The sequence below is a fragment of the Coregonus clupeaformis genome, chromosome 30 (assembly GCF_020615455.1).
Source record: "Coregonus clupeaformis isolate EN_2021a chromosome 30, ASM2061545v1, whole genome shotgun sequence".
Lineage (NCBI taxonomy): Eukaryota > Metazoa > Chordata > Actinopteri > Salmoniformes > Salmonidae > Coregonus > Coregonus clupeaformis.
This window is the reverse complement of record NC_059221.1, coordinates 3,569,255-3,590,783: the sequence shown is the minus strand read 5'-3', so window position 1 is coordinate 3,590,783 and position 21,529 is coordinate 3,569,255. Positions and strand designations below refer to the sequence as shown.

At 47.8% G+C, this 21,529-nt stretch overlaps 1 protein-coding gene across 2 annotated transcripts in view; it reads right to left on the bottom strand.

Annotated features, from left to right (window-relative positions):
• Positions 1 to 21,529, bottom strand: part of LOC121545496 (helicase ARIP4) — an 87,264-nt gene that overhangs the window by 51,122 nt on the left and 14,613 nt on the right. Inside the window, exon 2 of one of the 2 annotated variants that reach the window (XM_041856058.2) lies at positions 11,566 to 11,756. In XM_041856058.2, coding sequence (XP_041711992.2) covers positions 11,566 to 11,698 — 133 coding nt within the window. In that variant the 5' untranslated portion in view covers positions 11,699 to 11,756. Of the gene's footprint in view, positions 1 to 11,565; positions 12,155 to 21,529 lie in introns of those variants that run through there. The other variant, XM_041856059.2, reaches the window with a different exon arrangement.

Below are 21,529 nucleotides of genomic sequence, written 5' to 3'. Positions count from 1 at the left end.
TAGGAGGAGGAGGGGAAAGAAGAGATAGAACCAGCCCTATAAAGATTTCTGAAGTCTCCTCTCATCCCAAAGAGTAGGCTGTTTCCCCCATGCTCAACTTTGCCACACATCTCCATAGACACGCCTTTACTTCGCTCAAGTCTCTTAGCTCACATTTCGCTCTGTTTACATAAACAGGCTCAGCAAATGAAAGGGGGCATGGACTGGGTAATTGACACTGATAAACAACATTCAAATCCAAGTCAGAATGTTCTGGTTGAGTGACACAGCAAAAGGGAAGCAGGGACAAAACAATGTGCTGGATTTGTTTACTGCTGTACAAAACAGACTTCCCTACTATTATCACCAACAGACAGACAGACGCACAAACACATGCACAGAACACACACAAAAAAGAAAACATGCACACACATGCATGCACGCACGCACGCACACGTAAAACTCTTAAGAGCTGTTGTCTTTGATGAGTGACAGTGTGACAGCCTTAAGTTGTCAGCATGCTTCAGTTTGGCTGGCTCCTAGACACAGTTGGCTAGCCGAACAGAACAAGTGTGCTCGCATACTCCCTTAAAAAGACCTTCGCTTGAAAAACAAGAAAAAAACGGAAATAGTACTGTTTGTCCATTTTGAGACGTCGTAGCCAGTATTCACTTCCTCAAAATAGTCAGAATTAATCAGAATTATCCTCGCAATGCTAGAGGCGTCACTACAGACCCGGGTTTGATCCCGGGCTGTATCACAACCGGCCGTGATCGGGAGTCCCATAGAGCGGCGCACAATTAGCCCAGCGTCGTCCGGGTTAGTGGAGGGTTTGGCCGGGGGGGGCTTTACAAGTAGGCCGTCATCGTAAATAAGAATTTGTTCTTAACTTATTTGCCTAGTTAAATAAAGGTTTAAAAAATTACGCAATTTGACATCTAACTAAGATGTTTGGTACAGTATTGCTCAATGAAAAACTGTGCATAAAAACGGTCGTCTCTCGTTGAATGACAACAAATACTTTATTGAAGAATCTCTACTGCTGACCAATCACCGACGAAGGGGCGTAAACTTCGGGTCCGAAATTCGGCTTGCCTCCAGAAAAATTTTTGTGTGCTCGAACAGCCGACAAAACCCTAGCCGAAGTCCAAAACGTCACAAAATGTTGTCATGATATATGCACCAACTCTACCAACTGTTTCGTCTGGGAAGCATGCGGCCGCCTTTGGTAATACCTCCCCCAGTCTGTAGTACCGGCTCTCACCTCCCAGTTTGTTCCCTCATGATGGTTCTCCCCAGGCCCAGCTGTGGCTCTAGTTCCCTATCACCCTTGCTCCCCCTCTGCTCTTCTCTGCTCACCCAGTATCCAGGTCACAAACACGGCTCACACACTCAACTTGACCCAGAAACAGGAGCTGCTGCTGGGCAGAGGAACCAGCCCTGGGCCCTCGGAGCTGTAACATGGTGCTTTAAACCAGACTACTAGAACTTTGGGCTGCACATCCATGGTCTCGCACACACACCCTTGACCTTGTACAGAACCTTCCCCTGGTCTTGTCTACAGGGCATTTTTAGCTGCTCTCAGCCCCCCTCAACTATTTTTCAAAGTACATTTTTGACTAACGGCTCCTGTTGTTCCCTGGACTGTGACGCACATGCTGCAGCTCTGAGCAGCTCCACAGGAACCAGGGGGTGGGATGGCTGCCTGTCTGCCTCCCTCGCCTCTCTCCCTGCCTGCCACCCTGCCGGCCACTCTCCCTGCCTGCCACCCTGCCGGCCTCTCTCCCTGCCTGCCACCCTGCCGGCCTCTCTCCCTGCCTGCCACCCAGCCGGCCTCTCTCCCTGCCTGCCACCCAGCCGGCCTCTCTCCCTGCCTGCCACCCAGCCGGCCTCTCTCCCTGCCTGCCACCCTGCCGGCCTCTCTCCCTGCCTGCCACCCTCTCTCCCTGCCTGCCACCCTCTCTCCCTGCCTGCCACCCTGTCAGCCTCTCTCCCTGCCTGCCACCCTCTCTCCCTCTCTCCCTGCCTGCCACCCTCTCTCCCTCTCTCCCTGCCGGCCTCTCTCCCTGCCTGCCTCTCTCCCTGCCTGCCACCCTGCCACCCTGCCGGCCTCTCTCCCTGCCTGCCACCCTCTCTCCCTGCCTGCCACCCTGTCGGCCTCTCTCCCTGCCTGCCACCCTGCCGGCCTCTCTCCCTGCCTGCCACCCTGCCGGCCTCTCTCCCTGCCTGCCACCCTGCCGGCCTCTCTTCCTGCCTGCCACCCTGCCGGCCTCTCTCCCTGCCTGCCACCCTGTCGGCCTCTCTCCCTGCCTGTCACCCTGTCGGCCTCTCTCCCTGCCTGCCACCCTCTCTCCCTGCCTGCCACCCTGCCGGCCTCTCTCCCTGCCTGCCACCCAGCCGGCCTCTCTCCCTGCCTGCCACCCAGCCGGCCTCTCTCCCTGCCTGCCACCCAGCCGGCCTCTCTCCCTGCCTGCCACCCTGCCGGCCTCTCTCCCTGCCTGCCACCCTCTCTCCCTGCCTGCCACCCTCTCTCCCTGCCTGCCACCCTGTCAGCCTCTCTCCCTGCCTGCCACCCTGTCAGCCTCTCTCCCTGCCTGCCACCCTCTCTCCCTCTCTCCCTGCCTGCCACCCTGCCGGCCTCTCTCCCTGCCTGCCTCTCTCCCTGCCTGCCACCCTGCCGGCCTCTCTCCCTGCCTGCCACCCTCTCTCCCTGCCTGCCACCCTGTCGGCCTCTCTCCCTGCCTGCCACCCTGCCGGCCTCTCTCCCTGCCTGCCACCCTGCCGGCCTCTCTCCCTGCCTGCCACCCTGCCGGCCTCTCTTCCTGCCTGCCACCCTGCCGGCCTCTCTCCCTGCCTGCCACCCTGCCGGCCTCTCTCCCTGCCTGCCACCCTGCCGGCCTCTCTCCCTGCCTGCCACCCTGCCGGCCTCTCTCCCTGCCTGCCACCCTGCCGGCCTCTCTCCCTGCCTGCCACCCTGTCGGCCTCTCTCCCTGCCTGCCACCCTGTCGGCCTCTCTCCCTGCCTGCAGCATGTCTGTCTCCCGCTTCACACAGTCAGTCACTCTATGCTTTGTTTATGGCACGACCTCTCTCTGTCCGTCTGACCTCGGCTGCCACCCTACCTATACTTTTCCACTGCCTCCATGTGTGGCTGTTGGTGTTTTGAACTGCACACAGAGGGGAGGTGGAGGGCACTAACATAGCACCTCATACAGGACTGAGCTCTCACACCAGCACAAGGGAACCAGAGGTAGACGGGGAGAGAGGGATGGAGGAAGAAAAGAAAGAGGAGAGAAGCGAACTGAACTTCCTGTGGGAGCGTTGGTAAGGTATCACAGCAAAAGGATTGGTAGAGGAGAGAAGCGAACTGAACTTCCTGTGGGAGCGTTGGTAAGGTATCACAGCAAAAGGGTTGGTAGTGAACAGCGCCGGAGAAGATGGCTGCCGTTTTACAGCCCTCTAACCATTTGTACTATTATGTGTGTTTTTCCGCGTTATTTGTAATTTATTTTGTACATAATGTTTCTGCCATCGTCTCTTATAACCAAAAAGAGCTTCTGGATATCAGGACAGCGATTACTCACCTCGTATTGACGAAGATTTTTTCTTCAACGAGGCGGCGCGAAGGATATCATACAGACACCCGACAAGGCCCAAATCCCCGTCATTCGCGTGAGGAAGAGACGGAGATATCGTGGACGTAGATCGGGGTGCCTTGTAAGGATCCGACTGCGAGCGAGTAAACTGCCTCTTCCATCAATCCTATTAGCCAATCTTCAATCTTTGGATAACAAATTGGATGACCTAAGATTACGGTTATCCTACCAACGGGACATTAAAAACTGTAATATCCTATGTTTCACCGAGTCGTGGCTGAACGAGCGACAATGATAACATACAGCTAGCGGGCTATACGCTACATCGGCAGGATAGAACGGCTGACTCCGGTAACACAAGGGGTGGCGGTCTGTGTATATTTGTAAACAACAGCTGGTGCACAAAATCAAATACTAAGGAAGTCTCGAGGTTTTGCTCGCCTGAGGTAGAGTATCTTATGATAAGCTGTAGACCACACTATTTACCAAGAGAGTTTTCATCTATATTTTTCATAGCTGTCTATTTACCACCACAAACCAATGCTGGCATTAAGATTGCACTGAATGAGTTGTACAAGGCCATAAATCAACAGGAAAACGCTCATCCAGATGCAGTGCTCCTAGTGGCCGGGGACTTTAATGCAGGGAAACTTAAATCCGTTCTACCTAATTTCTACCAGCATGTTAAATGTGCAACCAGAGGAAAAAAAACTCTAGACCACCTTTACTCCACACACAGAGACGCATACAAAGCTCTCCCTCGCCCTCCATTTGGCAAATCTGACCATAACTCTATCCTCCTGATTCCTGCTTATAAGCAAAAACTAAAGCAGGAAGCACCAGTGACTCGGTTAATAAAAAAGTGGTCAGATGACGCAGATGATAAGCTACAGGACTGTTTTGCTAGCACAGACTGGAACATGTTCCGGGATTCTTCAGACAGCATTGAGGAGTACACCACATCAGTCACTGGCTTCATCAATAAGTGCATCGATGATGTCGTCCCCACAGTGACCGTACGTACATACCCCAACCAGAAGCCATGGATTACAGGAAACATCCGCACTGAGCTAAAGGGTAGAGCTGCCGCTTTCAAGGAACGGGACTCTAACCCGGACGCTTATAAGAAATCCCGCTATGCCCTCCGACGAACCATCAAACAGGCAAAGAGTCAATACAGGGCTAAGATTGAATCGTACTACACTGGCTCTGACGCTAGTCGGATGTGGCAGGGCTTGAAAACTATTACAGACTACAAAGGGAAGCACAGCCGCGAGCTGCCCAGTGACACAAGCCTACCAGACGAGGCTAAACCACTTCTATGCTCGCTCGAGGCAAGCAACACTGAAGCATGCATGAGAGCACCAGCTGTTCCGGATGACTATGTGATCACGCTCTCCGTAGCCGATGTGAGTAAGACTTTTAAGCAGGTCAACATTCACAAGGCCGCAGGGCCAGACGGATTACCAGGACGTGTCCTCCGAGCATGTGCTGACCAACTGGCAAGTGTCTTCACTGACATTTTCAACATGTCCCTGACTGAGTCTGTAATACCAACATGTTTCAAGCAGACCACCATAGTCCCCGTGCCCAAGGACTCTAAGATAACCTGCCTAAATGACTACCGACCCGTAGCACTGACGTCTGTAGCCATGAAGTGCTTTGAAAGGCTGGTCATGGCTCACATCAACAGCATTATCCCAGAAACCCTAGACCCACTCCAATTCGCATACCGACCCAACAGATCCACAGATGATGCAATCTCTATTTCACTCCACACTGCCCTTTCCCACCTGGACAAGAGGAACACCTACGTGAGAATGCTATTCATTGACTACAGCTCAGCATTCAACACCATAGTGCCCTCTAAGCTCATCACTAAGCTAAGGATCCTGGGACTAAACACCTCCCTCTGCAACTGGATCCTGGACTTCCTGACGGGCCGCCCCCAGGTGGTAAGGGTAGGTAACAACACATCTGCCACACTGATCCTCAACACGGGGGCCCCTCAGGGGTGCGTGCTCAGTCCTCTCCTGTACTCTCTGTTCACCCATGACTGCATGGCCAGGCACGACTCCAACACCATCATTAAGTTTGCCGACGACACAACAGTGGTAGGCCTGATCACCGACAACGATGAGAGAGACCTGATCACCGACAACGGTCAGAGACCTGGCCGTGTGGTGACAGGACAACAACCTCTCCCTCAACGTGACCAAGACAAAGGAGATGATTGTGGACTACAGGAAAAAAAAGAGGACTGAGCACGCCCCCATTCTCATCGACGGGGCTGTAGTGGAACAGGTTGAGAGCTTCAAGTTCCTTGGTGTCCACATCACCAACGAACTATCATGGTCCAAACACACCAAGACAGTCGTGAAGAGGGCACGACAAAGCCTATTCCCCCTCAGGAGACTGAAAAGATTTGGCATGGGTCCTCAGATCCTCAAAAAATTCTACAGCTGCACCATCGAGAGCATCCTGACTGGTTGCATCACCGCCTGGTATGGCAACTGCTTGGCCTCCGACCGCAAGGCACTACAGAGGGTAGTGCGTACGGCCCAGTACATCACTGGGGCCAAGCTTCCTGCCATCCAGGACCTCTATACCAGGCGGTGTCAGAGGAAGGCCCTCAAAATTGTCAAAGACTCCAGCCACCCTAGTCATAGACTGTTCTCCCTGCTACCGCACGGCAAGCGGTACCGGAGTTCCAAGTCTAGAAAGACTTCTCAACAGCTTCTACCCCCAAGCCATAAGACTCCTGAACAGCTAATCATGGCTACCCGGACTTTGCACTGCCCCCCCACCCCATCCTTTTTACGCTGCTGCTACTCTGTTAATTATTTATGCATAGTCACTTTAACTCTACCCACATGTACATATTACTTTACATTTACATCATTTAGCAGACGCTCTTATCCAGAGCGACTTACAGTTAGTGAATACATATATATATATATTTTTTTTTTCCATACTGGCCCCCCGTGGGAATCAAACCCTCTATCAACTGAGCTACATCCCTGCCGGCCATTCCCTCCCCTACCCTGGACGACGCTGGGCCAATTGTGCGCCGCCCATGAGTCTCCCGGTCGCGGCCGGCTGCGACAGAGCCTGGATTCGAACCAGGATCTCTAGTGGCACAGCTAGCACTGCGATGCAGTGGCTTAGACCACTGCGCCACTCAGGAGACTTACTTCAACTATCTCAACTAGCCGGTGCCCCCGCACATTGACTCTGCACCGGTACCCCCCTGTATATATAGCCTCCCTACTGTTATTTTATTTTACTTCTGCTCTTTTTTTCCTCAACACTTTTTTTGTTGTTGTTTTATTTTTACTTTTTTTGTTAAAAATAAATGCACTGTTGGTTAAGGGCTGTAAGTAAGCATTTCACTGTAATGTCTGCACCTGTTGTTTTCGGCGCATGTGACCAATAAAATTTGATTTGATTTGATAGAGGAGAGAAGCGAACTGAACTTCCTGTGGGAGCGTTGGTAAGGTATCACAGCAAAAGGGTTGGTAGAGGAGAGAAAAGACGAAAGACGGAGAGGAGGAAGCGAAAATAAGTATGCTCACAACTTTGAGAGAGAGAGAGAGAGAGAGAGAGAAAGGGGGAGAGAGTGAACATCCAGGCTCCAGTTGTTATGGCGACAGAAACAGTGCAGAGCAGGTGGCATAGGTGACGGTGCTCTGTGACCATTATCCGCGAGAGAGAGAGAAAAAAAGAGGGAGGGCGAGAGAAAGAGCACCAAAGAAACTTCAGAGCCCAGAAAGAACAGTTAAATTGGCCAGCATACATGAGTCACATGGCAACATACAGGCTGTTGCTCTCCCAATTATGACAAACACAAATGTTCTTATGCATTAAGCTTCCTCTGTGTGTGTGCTGCACTATCTTCCATGGCCTCAGGCAGACACGTTACCTCAGATAGATACTGTATCAACAGCACATGTTGGACTGCTTGTTAGTGAAGTACTAAGGATGGTGTGACAGTGATTGTAGGGCTGTGAAGGTCTTGGAATTTGAGGTTACAGTAATTGGCCAGACCAATGTACACGGTCACCGTTCCGGGGTGGGGGGAATTGGTGCATACTTCCCTATTACCGTTACACTGCGTTATTATCAGCAGCATTTCTTTATTATTATTCAAGTTATTACCTCTAAATATTAGTCTAGTATACAAATTAACTTAGATAGTACCTGCAAACACAAGTCTCAACGTCAACAGTGAAGAGGCGACTCCGGGATGCTGACCTTCTAGGCAGAGTTGCAAAGAAAAAGCCATATCTCAGACTGCCCATCTTAATCTTTTCTTTTTATTGGCCAGTCTGAGATATGGCTTTTTCTTTGTAACTCTGCCTAGAAGGTCAGCATCTCGGAGTCGCCTCTTCACTGATGACGTTGAGACTGGTGTTTTGCGGGTACTATTTAATGAAGCTGCCAGTTGAGGACCTGTGAGACGTCTGTTTCTCAAACTAGACACTAATGTATTTGTCCTCTTGCTCAGTTGTGCACCGGGGCCTCCCACTCCTCTTTCTATTTTGGTTAGAGCCAGTTTGCGCTGTTCTGTGAAGGGAGTAGTAAACAGCGTTGTACGAGATCTTCAGTTTCTTGGAATTTCTCGCCTGGAATAGCCTTAATTTCTCAGAACAAGAATAGACTGACGAGTTTCAGAAGAAAGTTATTTGTTTCTGGCCATTTTGAGCCTGTAATCGAACCCACAATTGCTGATGCTCCAGATACTCAACCAGTCTCAAGAAGGTCAGTTTTATTGCTTCTTTAAATCAGCACAACAGTTTTCAGCTTTGCTAACATAATTGCAAAAGGGTTTTCTAATGATCAATTAGCCTTTTAAAATGATAAACTTGGATTAGCAAACATAACGTGCCATTGGAACACAGGACTGATGGTTTCTGATAATGGGCCTCTGTACGCCTATGTAGATATTCCATAATAAAATCAGCCGTTTTCTGTAGTTTCCAGCTACAATAGCCATTTACAACATTAACAATGTCTAGACTGTATTTCTGATCAATTTGATGTTATTTTAAATGGACAAAAAACATGCTTTTCTTTCGAAAACAAAGACATTTCTAAGTGACACCAAACTTTTGAACAGTAGTGTACCTCATGAAGAGAGACACATCTCCACATCAGGCTGTTGATTGTGGACTGTAGAATGTTGTCCCACTCCTCTTCAATGGCTGTGCGAAGTTACTGGATATTGGCGAGAACTGGAACACGCCGTCGTAGACACTGATCCAGAGCATCCCAAACATGCTCAATGGGTGACCAGTCTGGTGAGTATGCAGGCCATGGAAGAACTGGGACATTTTCAGCTTCCAGGAATTGTGTAAAGATCCTTGCGACATGGGGCTGTGCATTATCATGCTGAAACATGAGGTCATAGGAGGAGGATGAATGGCACGACAATGGGCCTCAGGATCTCGTCACGTATCTCTGTGTATTCAAATCGCCATCGATAAAATGCAATTGTGTTCGTTGTCCGTAGCTTATGCCTGCCAATACCATAACCCCACAGCCACCATGGGACACCGTTCACAACGTTGATGTCAGCAAACCGCTCGCTCACACGATGCCATACACGTGGTCTGGGGTTGAGGCCGGTTGGACGTACTACCAAATTCTCTAAAACGACGTTGGAGGTGGCTTATGGTAGAGAAATTAACATTGAATTCTCTGGCAACAGCTCTGGTGGACATTCCTGCAGTCATCATGACAATTGCACGCTCCCTCAAAACTTGAGACATCTGTGGCATTGTGTTGTGTGACAAAACTGCACATTTTAGAGTGGCCTTTCATTATTGAGCACAAGATGCACCTGTGTAATGATCAAGCTGTTTAATCTTCTTTAATATTTCTGGGATTTCAGCTCATGAAACATGGGACCAACGCGCGCACACAGTCAAAAGTTTAGACACTTACTCATTCCAGGGTTTTGGTCTGGGGTCCAAATTGGACTGTTTTCCTCTGTGGAGATGGGTGGTGGCAGCATCATGCTGTTGGGATGTTTTTCAGCGGCAGGGACTGGGACACTAGTCAGGATAGAGGGAAAGATGAACGGAGCAAAGTATAGAGAGATCCTTGATGAATACCTGCTCCAGACCACTCTGGACCACAGACTGGGGCAAAGGTTCACCTTCCAACAGGACAACGACCCTAAGCAAACAGCCAAGACAACGCAGGAGTGGCTTCGGGACAAGTCTCTGAATGTCCTTGAGTGGCCCAGCCAGAGCCCGGACATGAACCCGATCGAATATCTCTGGAGAGACCTGAAAATAGCTGTGCAGCAATGCTCCCCATCCAACCTGACAGAGCTTGAGAGGCTCTGCAGAGAAGAATGGGAGAAACTCCCCAAATACAGGTGTGCCAAGCTTGTAGCGTCATCCCCAAGAAGACTCTATGCTGTAATCGCTGCCAAAGGTGCTTCAACAAAGTACTGAGTAAAGGGTCTAAATTCTTATTTTTAATAAATTAGCAAACATTTCTGCTTTGTTATTATGGGGTATTGTGTGTAGATTGATAAGTTTAATCAATTTTATAATAAAGCTGTAACGTAACAAAATGTGAAAAAAGTAAAAGGGGTTTGAATACTTTCCGAATGCACTGTATATAGTTGGGCAAATGCAGTTTCTGTCTGAACGTTCCGAGACCGCCACCTTCTCCTCCATAGCCTAAGTAATAATTGACACTACCGTGTTGTGCTGTTTATTTCTGATAGTTTTCAAAACCTGTGAAGACGTCCAGTGAAAGCAGATATTACATTTTCTGACACCACAACACAGTAAAGACTTGGATACACATTATCCCGAATGCTAATCAATAAAAACGATTGTTAAATTAGCTGCTCTGTTCTGCTTGTTTACAGCGGGTCATTTCATGAGGAACTGTTGGAGGCGCTCTCCTATTGTTTGTTACATCACCCACATCTTGAGAATAAAAGGCGCCAACGTGGTTCTGGGTTTAGGTAATGTGTACATATATGTGTGACGTGTTCGTGTATGTGCCGTGTGTGTGTGTGTGTGTGTGTGTGTGTGTGGGCATGCGTGTGTGTGAGAGAGTAAGTAGGAGTGTGAGCGAGTAATTAAGGTCTGACACTGAGCAGAGTCAAAGTACAGTAGCTAGCCTACATGTCGAGGGCAATCCATTTTCCTGACCGTGAACCAACTATTTCTAGTAGAAAACATAACAAAAGAACAGAACAAAGATTCAGGCTCAAACTCCATTATTCATTCCCACAAAAAAACCTAACTCTGATGACTAATAACGTAGCTGTGTGCGTGCGTGTGTGCTGCAAGGCTGCAGTAGCGCTGTGCTGTGGGGCTGAACGAGGCATAGCTGCGCAGACACAAAGAGAAGGGGAGGAGGGGAGGGGTTGAGGGCCGTCTTTCATAATGCGCTTGTGTAACACAGTGTCACAGTAACATACCCAAAAACGGCTGTGTGAATGTCACCACAACCCAGAGAGCAAGCAGCGCTGAGGCTGGGAGAGGAAATAACACATCCCCTTTCCCTCTTCCTCCTCAACCATCTCTCTCCTGCTTTTCTTTCCTTCTTTCTCTTTTCTTCCACTTTCAACAGCCGACCTCTCTTGTAGAGGAACAGAGTTTAGACAGAATTCATCTAGTTGTCATACTACCAAAGACTACCCCGAAAATCTGTGTAAATGCTGTTAGATAAACACAATCAGAAAAGGGAACACACACACACCACTGAGGAGATATGACTGTGTGGTTTTAAAATAACTTATCAAAATCAGTTCAATATCACTCATGGTCACTTGCAACTCCTCAATTACAAGTAATTTTCCTCCCATCAAAACCTGTTGTATAAGCCTCTTAGTTAACCCTGTACATGCCGGACATAATATAATGAAACTGTAGCACATGGAATCATATCAGCTCTATTCATTGCATTTCTTAAGACAACATTAATCTCTGTGTGTGTGTCTTCTTTCAGTTTCCACCTACCAGGGACATCTTCTTCATCATCTCCGTTGTTCTCATCTTCCTCCACCTCCTCTTCTTCCAGCTCGTCCTCCTCTTCCTCACTGTTGAGAAGGTGGGGCTCCATGTCTCTCCCTGAGGTCCCCTTGTCAGACATGGTGTCCCTCTGTCACCCAGAGGCATTACCTAGGCATCCTCACACACACACAGGCCACCTGCAACACACACACTTCTTATTTGGACACTGCTTTGTCATAAAATGTAGCCTACACAGTTATTTTGTCTTTGTGCCAGGCCTTACAGTGCAAATAAAAAACAATTGAATGAACGAACACACGCACACAATACCGTTAACTTGAAAACCTTGCAGAGGGATAACTGACAACGCACATAATTGCTCAAAGCCATGTAACAATAACCATTGACTTCATCATCATACGTCCCAATGTCAACAACCACACCAACATCTTCTTCCCATCCTTAATGTTTCCAATACACAAGTCATTGAGGATTGACTGGGTTTTATAGGGGAACATGGACTTGCCAAGAAGAGGGTGGATCTGAGGTACGGTGCAGGGGGTTCATTCATACCCCAAGGAGAGGACAGCATTGTTTCCATAGATGTTCACCACAACCTTGCTATCTCCCTTTATTTCTTAATTTTCTCCCTCTCCCCCTCCTTTCACCCCCCCTCCTCTCCCTCTCCTTTCACCCCCCCTCTCCTTTCACCCACCCCTTCTCCCTTAAACCCCCTCTCTCTCTCCCCTTTCACCCCCCCCTCTCTCTCTCTCCCCTTTCACCCCCCCTCTCTCTCTCCTTTCACCCTCTCCTCTCTCTCTCCTTTCACCCTCTCTCTCTCTCTCCTTTCACCCTCTCTCTCTCTCCCTCTCTCATTTCACCCTCTCTCTCTCTCTCTCTCTCTCCTCCTTTCACCCCCCCCTCTCTCTCTCTCTCCCCTTTCACCCTCTCTCCCTCTCCTTTCACCCTCTCTCTCTCTCCTTTCACCCTCTCTCTCTCTCTCTCTCTCCTTTCACCCCCCCCACCCCCCCTCCTTTCACCCCCCCCTCCTCTCCCTCTCCTTTCACCCACCCCCCACCCCACCCCTTTCACCCCCCCCTTCTCCCTTCACCCCCCTCTCTCTCTCTCTCTCCCCCCTTTCACCCCCCCTCTCTCTCTCTCCTTTCACCCTCTCTCTCTCTCTCCTTTCACCCTCTCTCTCCTTTCACCCTCTCTCTCTCTCTCCTTTCACCCCCCCCTCTCTCTCTCTCTCCCCTTTCACCCTCTCTCTCTCTCCTTTCACCCTCTCTCTCTCTCTCTCTCCTTTCTCTCTCTCTCCTTTCACCCTCTCTCTCTCTCTCTCTCCTTTCACCCTCTCTCTCTCCTTTCACCCCCCTACCCCCCTCCTTTCACCCACCCCTTCTCCCTTCCCCCCCCCCCTCTCTCTCTCCTTTCACCCTCTCTCTCTCTCTCTCTCTCTCTCTCCTTTCACCCTCTCTCTCTCTCTCTCTCTCTCTCTCTCCTTTCCCCCCCCCTCTCTCCCTCTCTCTCTCTCCCCTTTCACCCCCTCTCTCTCTCCTTTCACCCTCTCTCTCTCTCCTTTCACCCTCTCTCTCTCTCTCCTTTCACCCTCTCTCTCTCTCTCTCTCTCTCTCTCCTTTCACCCCCCTCTCTCTCCCCTTTCACCCCCCTTCTCTCTCTCCTTTCACCCTCTCGCTCTCTCTCCTTTCACCCACCCCCTCTCCCTCTCCTTTCACCCCCCTCTCTCTCTCCCCCTTTCACCCCCCCCTCTCTCTCTCGCTCTCTCTCCTTTCACCCTCTCTCTCTCTCCTTTCACCCTCTCTCTCTCTCTCTCTCTCCTTTCACCCTCTCTCTCTCTCTCTCTCCTTTCACCCTCTCTCTCGCTCTCTCTCTCTCTCCTTTCACCCCCCCTTTCTCTCTCCCCCTTTCACCCCCCCTTTCTCTCTCTCCTTTCACCCCCCCCTTTCTCTCTCTCTCCTTTCACCCCCCTCTCTCTCTCTCTCTCTCCCTTTCCCCCCCCCTCTCTCTCTCTCTCTCCCTTTCACCCCCCCTCTCTCTCTCTCCCTTTCACCCCCCCTCTCTCTCTCTCCTTTCACCCCCCCCTCTCTCTCTCTCTCTCCCTTTCACCCCCCCCTCTCTCTCTCTCCCCTTTCACCCCCCCTCTCTCTCTCCCCCTTTCACCCCCCTCTCTCTCTCCCCTTTCACCCCCCCTCTCTCTCCCCTTTCACCCCCCTCTCTCTCCCCTTTCACCCCCCTCTCTCTCCCCCTTTCACCCCCCCCCTCTCTCTCTCCCTTTCACCCCCCCCTCTCTCTCTCCCCTTTCACCCCCCCTCTCTCTCCCCTTTCACCCCCCTCTCTCTCCCCTTTCACCCCCCTCTCTCTCCCCTTTCACCCCCCTCTCTCTCCCCTTTCACCCCCTCTCTCTCTCTCTCTCCTTTCACCCTCTCTCTCTCTCTCCTTTCACCCTCTCTCTCTCCTTTCACCCTCTCTCTCTCCTTTCACCCTCTCTCTCTCTCTCCTTTCACCCTCTCCCTCTCTTTTCACCCTCCCTCTCTTTTCACCCTCCCTCTCTCTCTTTTCACCCGCTCTCTCTCTCTTTTCACCCGCTCTCTCTCTCTCTTTTCACCCGCTCTCTCTCTCTTTTCACCCGCTCTCTCTCTCTCTTTTCACCCGCTCTCTCTCTCTCTCTTTTCACCCGCTCTCTCTCTCTCTCTTTTCACCCGCTCTCTCTCTCTCTTTTCACCCGCTCTCTCTCTCTCTTTTCACCCGCTCTCTCTCTCTCTTTTCACCCGCTCTCTCTCCTTTCATCCCTCAACAAGTACTTTGCGTACACACGTGCCCTCAAGACAGTGTGGTTCCCAAACTGTGGGGTGTATCCCCTAGAGGCGTGGGATGTTCCTCAATGATGGAAGGGGAGCCCAAGTGAAAAAGTTTGGGAACCACTGATGTAGTACACACACACGTCCTCAAACGCCAAGATCGTGTTCTGCCACACTGCTCCTCTCTCACTGTCCCCTCAGCCTCAGTACAGTGAGTCACAGCCAGCCAGGCAGCCAGGCAGGATGGTGTTGTGGTGCTGCTGAAAATTGCTTTATTAGACTATTGAATAACTTTGTTTTCCCTCTGCAAGGCCTCTGTTCTGTTTTGCTATCTGTGACATGAGCCACATGCCCCCAGCCAGCCTGAAGTGTGATAGCCTATAGTGTTCAGGAGGTGTGTGTGTACGCACATATGTGTGCCTAGCCTATATGTTATTGTTTGAGTAAAAAAGAGGAAGGGAGAAGGAGCTTTATTCTACATTATAAACTGGGTGGTTCGAGCCCTGAATGCTGATTGGCTGAAAGCTGTGGTTTATCAGACCGTATACCATGGGTATGACAAACATTTATTTTTACTGCTCTAATTACGTTGGTAACCAGTTTATAATAGCAATAAGGCACCTCGGGGGTTTGTGATATATGGCCAACATACCACGGCTAAGGGCTGTATCCAGGCAATCCGCGTTGCGTCGTGTGTAAGAACAGCCCTTAGCAGTGGTATATTGGCCATATACCACAACCCCTCTGGCCTTATTGCTTAATTATAGCCTATTCAGCGCTAAGGAAGGTGGCATTCAAGATTGAGAACAATTCTGTAGTCATGAGACTCTCTTCACCTACCTAGCCTAGCCTTATGTCGTTATGAAATGTGTAGCTCTACCTCTTGGTTGGCAGGGTTACCTCAATAAGAACACAAAGTATTAAAAAGTATGTCCTCACAACAGAGCTCTACATTAAAGCTTTTCCGGGGCAAGTAAAACAAATTGGAGGACAACTACTATAGATTTTACCAAAAAGGAACACAATATCAAAACATTACTCCGATCAGAATTGGATCAGGCAGTGCACAGCAGGGCAGTGCATGGTTGACCCTGAGTAAATTTCCTAAATTTCTATTTGCTATAGCCCATTTCAATAAATGTTGTATTTACACAATGCAAGAGAACAATCTAGTTACCAAAGTGGCGCAAAATATCAGGTCAGAATTGTTATTATTTTCTCTCTCTCTCAAGTGTCGGATGATCTGGGCCAATAGTCGAAGTCTATTTTTATAGCAGACACGGCGGTGTCTTATTGTTAAAGAAGGCCAAATGTTCTATTTTCTCTCCATTTGATATGAATATGACTTGGCCTATTAAGCCACTCTTTCAGTTTAATGCATGCTATATTTCTCCTGCCGCGCTACTTCATGATCAAACAATGAATGAGTTCTAGGCTCTCTCAGAAAGTTAAGTTGTTTTTGAATAACCCCAAAACATGGGAGGCCTAAGGTAATAATGAAAGATAGACGCAACAATAGCAATATATACAAATTAAATAAGAACTTTGAACAAACCTAATGCTTTGCCCAACTGTAAGACATAAATGACGCATGCGAGGCCGTTGTGAACCAAATGACCAAAAGCCTAATCCTACTAACTGAAATATCATAAAAGCATTAAGACAAACTAAAGTTATGAAGAGTATTTTCCAAACTATTCTAATAGTGTTTAATGTCCTAAAGTTGCAGCTTTTACATTGGAATAATTATGAAAGTCTATGCTATTCTCATTCACAGATTTATTTTGAATGACAAATATTTTAGGCCATTAGATGTTAAATTGAACAAGAGTAAGTCAAAACAAAACTCAGGACAAAGCTGACCAAAGCTTATGAAAGTAAGTATGCGTAGTTGGCCTAGGCTTATTTACATACTATTCTAACAATGTGCAACCTACCTACAACACATATAGTAGCCTGGGCCTCATAATGAGAGGAGGCAAAAATGCACATCTGTTTATAATTGTCCAGTTCTGAGGACAGCAGAGTTGCTCTGCAGCCCATGATGATTTACAACCCATCACAAGACGCACAGCCAGCGAGGCTCATTGTCTGTGTCACTCGTTCCATCTGGGCGTTTCGGCACACACAGACACACAGATAACCTGATAGCAGCCTAGGCTATTAAAAAACACCTTATTTACAGTATTCAGACCCTTTGCTATGAGACTCGAAATTGAGCTCAGTTGCATCTTAGTTTCCATTGATCATCCTTGAGATGTTTCTACAACTTGATTGGAGTCCACCTGTGGTAAATTCAATTGATTGGACATGATTTGGAAAGGCACACACCTGTCTATATAAGGTCCCAAAGTTGACAGTGCATGTCAGAGCAAAAACCAAGTCATGAGGTCGTTGGAATTGTCCGTAGAGCTCTGAGACAGGATTGTGTCGAGGCACAGATCTGGGGAAGGGTAGCAAAAAAAATCTGCAGCATTGAAGGTCCCTAATAACACAGTGGCCTAAATCATTCTTAAAATGGAATAAGTTTGGAACCACCAAGAATCCTCCTAGAGCTGGCCGCCTGGCCAAACTGAGCAATCAGGGGAGAAGGGCCTTGGTCAGGGAGGTGACGAAGAACCCGATGGTCACTCTGACAGAGCTCCAGAGTTCCTCTGTGGAGATGGGAGAACCTTCCAGAAGGACAACCATCTCTGCGGCACTCCACCAATCAAGCCTTTATGGTAGAGTGGCCAGACGGAAGCCACTCCTCAATAAAAGGCACAACAGCCTGCTTGGAGTTTGCCAAAAGGCACCTAGACTCTCAGACCATGAGAAACATCTCTGAAGAGACCTGAAAATAGCTGTGCAGCAACGCTCCCCATCCAACCTGACAGAGCTTGAGAGGCTCTGCAGAGAAGAATGGGAGAAACATCCCAATAACAGGTGTGCCAAGCTTATAGCGTTATCCCCAAGAAGACTCGATGCTGTAATCGCTGCCAAAAGTGCTTCAACAAAGTACTTAGTAAAGGGTCTGAATACTTACGTAAATGTGATATTTCCGTTTTTTTTATTTGTATAAATTAGCAAACATTTCTAAAAACCTGTTTTTGTTTTGTCATTATGGGGTATTGTGTGTAGATTGATGAGGGAAAAAAACTAATGTAATCAATTTTAGAATAAGGCTGTAACGTAACAAAATGTGGAAAAAGTCAAGGGGTCTGAATACTTCCCGAAGGCACTGTATACACTACACGACCAAAAGTATGTGGCATTAATATGGAGTGGTCCCCCCTTTGCTGCTATAACAGCCTCCACTCTTCTGGGAAGGCTTTCCACTAGATGTTGATACATTGCTGCGGGGACTTGCAACCGAGGACAGACGATTTTCACGCGCTATGCGCTTCAGCACTTGTGGCCTACCACTTCGCGGCTGAGCCGTTGTTGCTCCTAGACGTTTCCATTTCACAATAACAGCACTTACAGTTGACCGGGGCAGCTCTAGCAGGGCAGAACTCTGACGAACTGACTTATTGGAAAGGTGGCATCCTATGACGGTGCCACGTTGAAAGTCACTGAGCTCTTCAGTAAGGCCATTCTATTGCCAATGTTTGTCTATGGAGATTGCATGGCTGTGTGCTCGATTTTATACACCTGTCAGCAACGGGTGTGGCTGAAATAGCAGAATCCACTAATTTGAAGGGGTGTCCACATACTTTTGCATATAGAGTATATAGTGTATTTTGTCAATGTTATGATTCCTCTCGTTCATCCCATAGCATGCGAGCCAAACGCAGAGCAGTGTTTGTTTGTAAAACAGAAAATTGGGATGGCCGCTAGGCACGATAAAACATTGTCTATGGGCACAGAAAATTATTTCAGACCCTTCTATGTTCGTCACTTAAGCTTTCACTAAAAAAAACTTTTAGAACACACGGTTGTAGACAGTATTTACTGGCAGGACCAGACCTGCAGACACAGTATTTACTGGCAGGACCAGACCTGCAGACACAGTGTTTACTGGCAGGACCAAACCTGCAGACACAGTATTTACTGGCAGGACCAAACCTGCAGACACAGTGTTTACTGGCAGGACCAAACCTGCAGACACAGTGTTTACTGGCAGGACCAAACCTGCAGACACAGTGTTTACTGGCAGGACCAAACCTGCAGACACAGTGTTTACTGGCAGGACCAAACCTGCAGACACAGTATTTACTGGCAGGACCAGACCAGCAGACACAGTGTTTACTGGCAGGACCAAACCTGCAGACTAGGGCTGATCCCAATTATTCGACGGGTTGCTTGTTTGGTCAATAGGCTGTTGGTCGACCAATATTTATTTTAGTCGAGTAGTAGCAACCACATACTTTTTAATGGCACACAAGACACCCATCTTATTCTTGCCCATCTCAGTGAACTAATCCATTGCTGAGGCTGCGGGTAATGTTTTCTTCACCTCAAACAGCAAGCAAGCGAAGTCTGTTTTTTCATCCATTGAGAATTACAATAGTTCCTCAAAGTATTTGAAAAATCTTTCCAGCTCTCTCTCTTCGATAACCATAATAGGCTTCTTATCAGTGCTTGACTTGGACTGAAATAGGTTCCGGTACTCATTTTGGGTGCTGGTACTGTTTATATTTAGGTGCAGGAGCGCCACAATACTTTTCAGCTAATATTCTATTAGAGGAACAGGAGCTCAAGCAGTAGAACATTTGAGGTGTGGTGATCTCCTGCCCAAGTCAAGCACTGCTTCTTATACCTTGCACAAATAGCCTACAGCTGTGCCCAGAATGTTGCATGTTGGCTAGAGCAAGCTTCGGGCCAGACCCCAGTTAATAGTTGATACAATGTTTCAAGTTCGTTGCAGACATGCCATGTGTAGCCAATGTGATTTATAGTATATTTATTTTTAAAATCAGGATATTTTCTACCTGCAGGCTGCAATGTTTTTATTTGTTGGCTTTATGTAGGCAATTTTTACATAGTTCGCAATGGCAATAGAAGTTACTTTTTAGGTTTGTATCATTTTCATTTAGATTTGGATAGAATTTTGATTAACCACATGACAATGATTTTGAGATATGAAGACGTTATTATAAATTAAATGAAACTGTTTCACGAAAATTTGCATAACTGTCATGCAGATCGGTAGAAATTGTAAGATAAATTGGCATTCCACATGATAAAGGTTGCCGACTCCTCGTGTAGCCTATTACCAGCAACTTCAGGAGAGTAATGGCAGAATCTGCGAAAGCCAGCAGGCGCAGGAGGAGAACAGTTGGGTCAGGTTAAGATTTTATTATTCTGGTTATCTAGATCTCTGGCGCCCTCGAGGCATCAAACCGTAAGCTTAAAGCATCAGACAAGCTCAATGCATCTAGCTGATTTTATTAAAACACATAGGGTTTGTCTATATATGGAAAAATACACGTTTAAACATGTCCAGCAATCGATTGGTCGAAAGAACAGGCGACTTTCAGTCGACAAAGATTTTTTTTTAGTCGGGGACAGCCCTACTTTACATATATTAAATAATATAAGCGTGACATTTATTTTGATTTAGAATGGACCATTATTATGCACCTGTCTCGAAACAGGGGCAGCGGGAAAAAAATACATGCCATCTATGCACTTAAATAAGCGAATGGAAGACACTTTTCACGTGGTTCATTTTCATGCCAGCCAGTTAAAGAGAAGCAATGTGCTTAATATTAGGAAAGTTGAGAAATAAATATAGTAGGCCTAGCCTATAGAAAGTTGATGGGATCCTCCTCTTTTTAATAGACGCCATCACTCTGTTCTCACGCAATTGCATAGGGTATAGAAATGTTGTGCAACATGAGCTCATGGGCTCTCGTGAAGTGTTTGATTAGATTTTCGATTACATTTGCATTGATGTCAGAGTGATTAGAGGGACAATAGTGTGGCGTACCAGGCAGTTAGCAAGTTTGGTAGGCTCCTAATGACCAGCAGCAGCATCAGAGCTTGGAGAAGCCTAATTACCGTGACTAAACGGTCACCTGGAATTTGATTGTCGTCATGACTCGTGACCACCAGTGTGGCGGTAATACGGTCACCGTTACAGCCCTAGGTATGAATACCTTCTGAAGGCACTGTATACACGGAGTGTACAAAACATTAAGACGACAGAGAGAGAAAGAAAACCGTTATGAGCTGAACAAAACAGTATGCCAGCGGAAGAGAGGACAGTATCAGGTGACCCAACTGTGTTTTGTGACTACTATGATTTTCCATTGTTGCCAATTTAATTGCAGTAATTTCTTTACAGATATTTTGGTAATTCCGTTACCGATTTGGTAACAGAATTAGGAGTTTTAATCACTTCATAATTCATAAACAAAAATGTATATCAGTAAAAACACTAACTAGTGGCCTCCCAAGTGGCACAGCGTTCTAAGGCACTGCATCGCAGTGCTAGAGGCGTCACTACAGATCCGGGTTAGATCCCGGGCTGTGTCGCAGCCGGCCGCGACAGGGACACCCATGAGGCGGCGCACAATTGGCCCAGCGTCGTCCAGGTTAGGGGAGGGTTTGGACGGCTGGGATGTCCTTGTCCCATCGCATTCTAGCGACTCCTTGTGGCGGTCGGGCGCATGCACGCTGACTTCGGTCCGCTGTATGGTGTTTCCTCCGACACACTGATGCGGTTGGCTTCCGGGTTAAGCGAGCAGTGTGTCAAGAAGCAGTGCGGCTTGGCGGGGTCGTGTTTCGGAGGATGCATAGCTCTGGACATTCGCCTCTTCCGAGTCCGTACGGGAGTTGCAGCGATTGGATAAGACTAACTACCAATTGGATTTCACAAAATTGGGGAGAAAAAGGGGTAAAAAGTACCAAAAAAATACAATATTTTTTTCCCAAATGAAAACACTAACTAGGTCTACCTTTACTTGTTACTTCTCCTCATAAGGGAGAGAATTTAGAAAATATCTTTAAGATGTGGGTTTTTGGTAACGGAATTACAAAGCACAAGGCAATTCTTCTTAAAAACTTACAGAAAGGAAATCATTTCTCCAAAACTAAATATAAAAGTGTTGATATTAGTTGGCAGGGGTCTTTACTTTACTTTATTTCTAATATATTTTAAGACTTTCTGGTAGATATTTTCTAAGACCCCTTTTCCATCTGTTTGACCAGAATTCAAACAATTA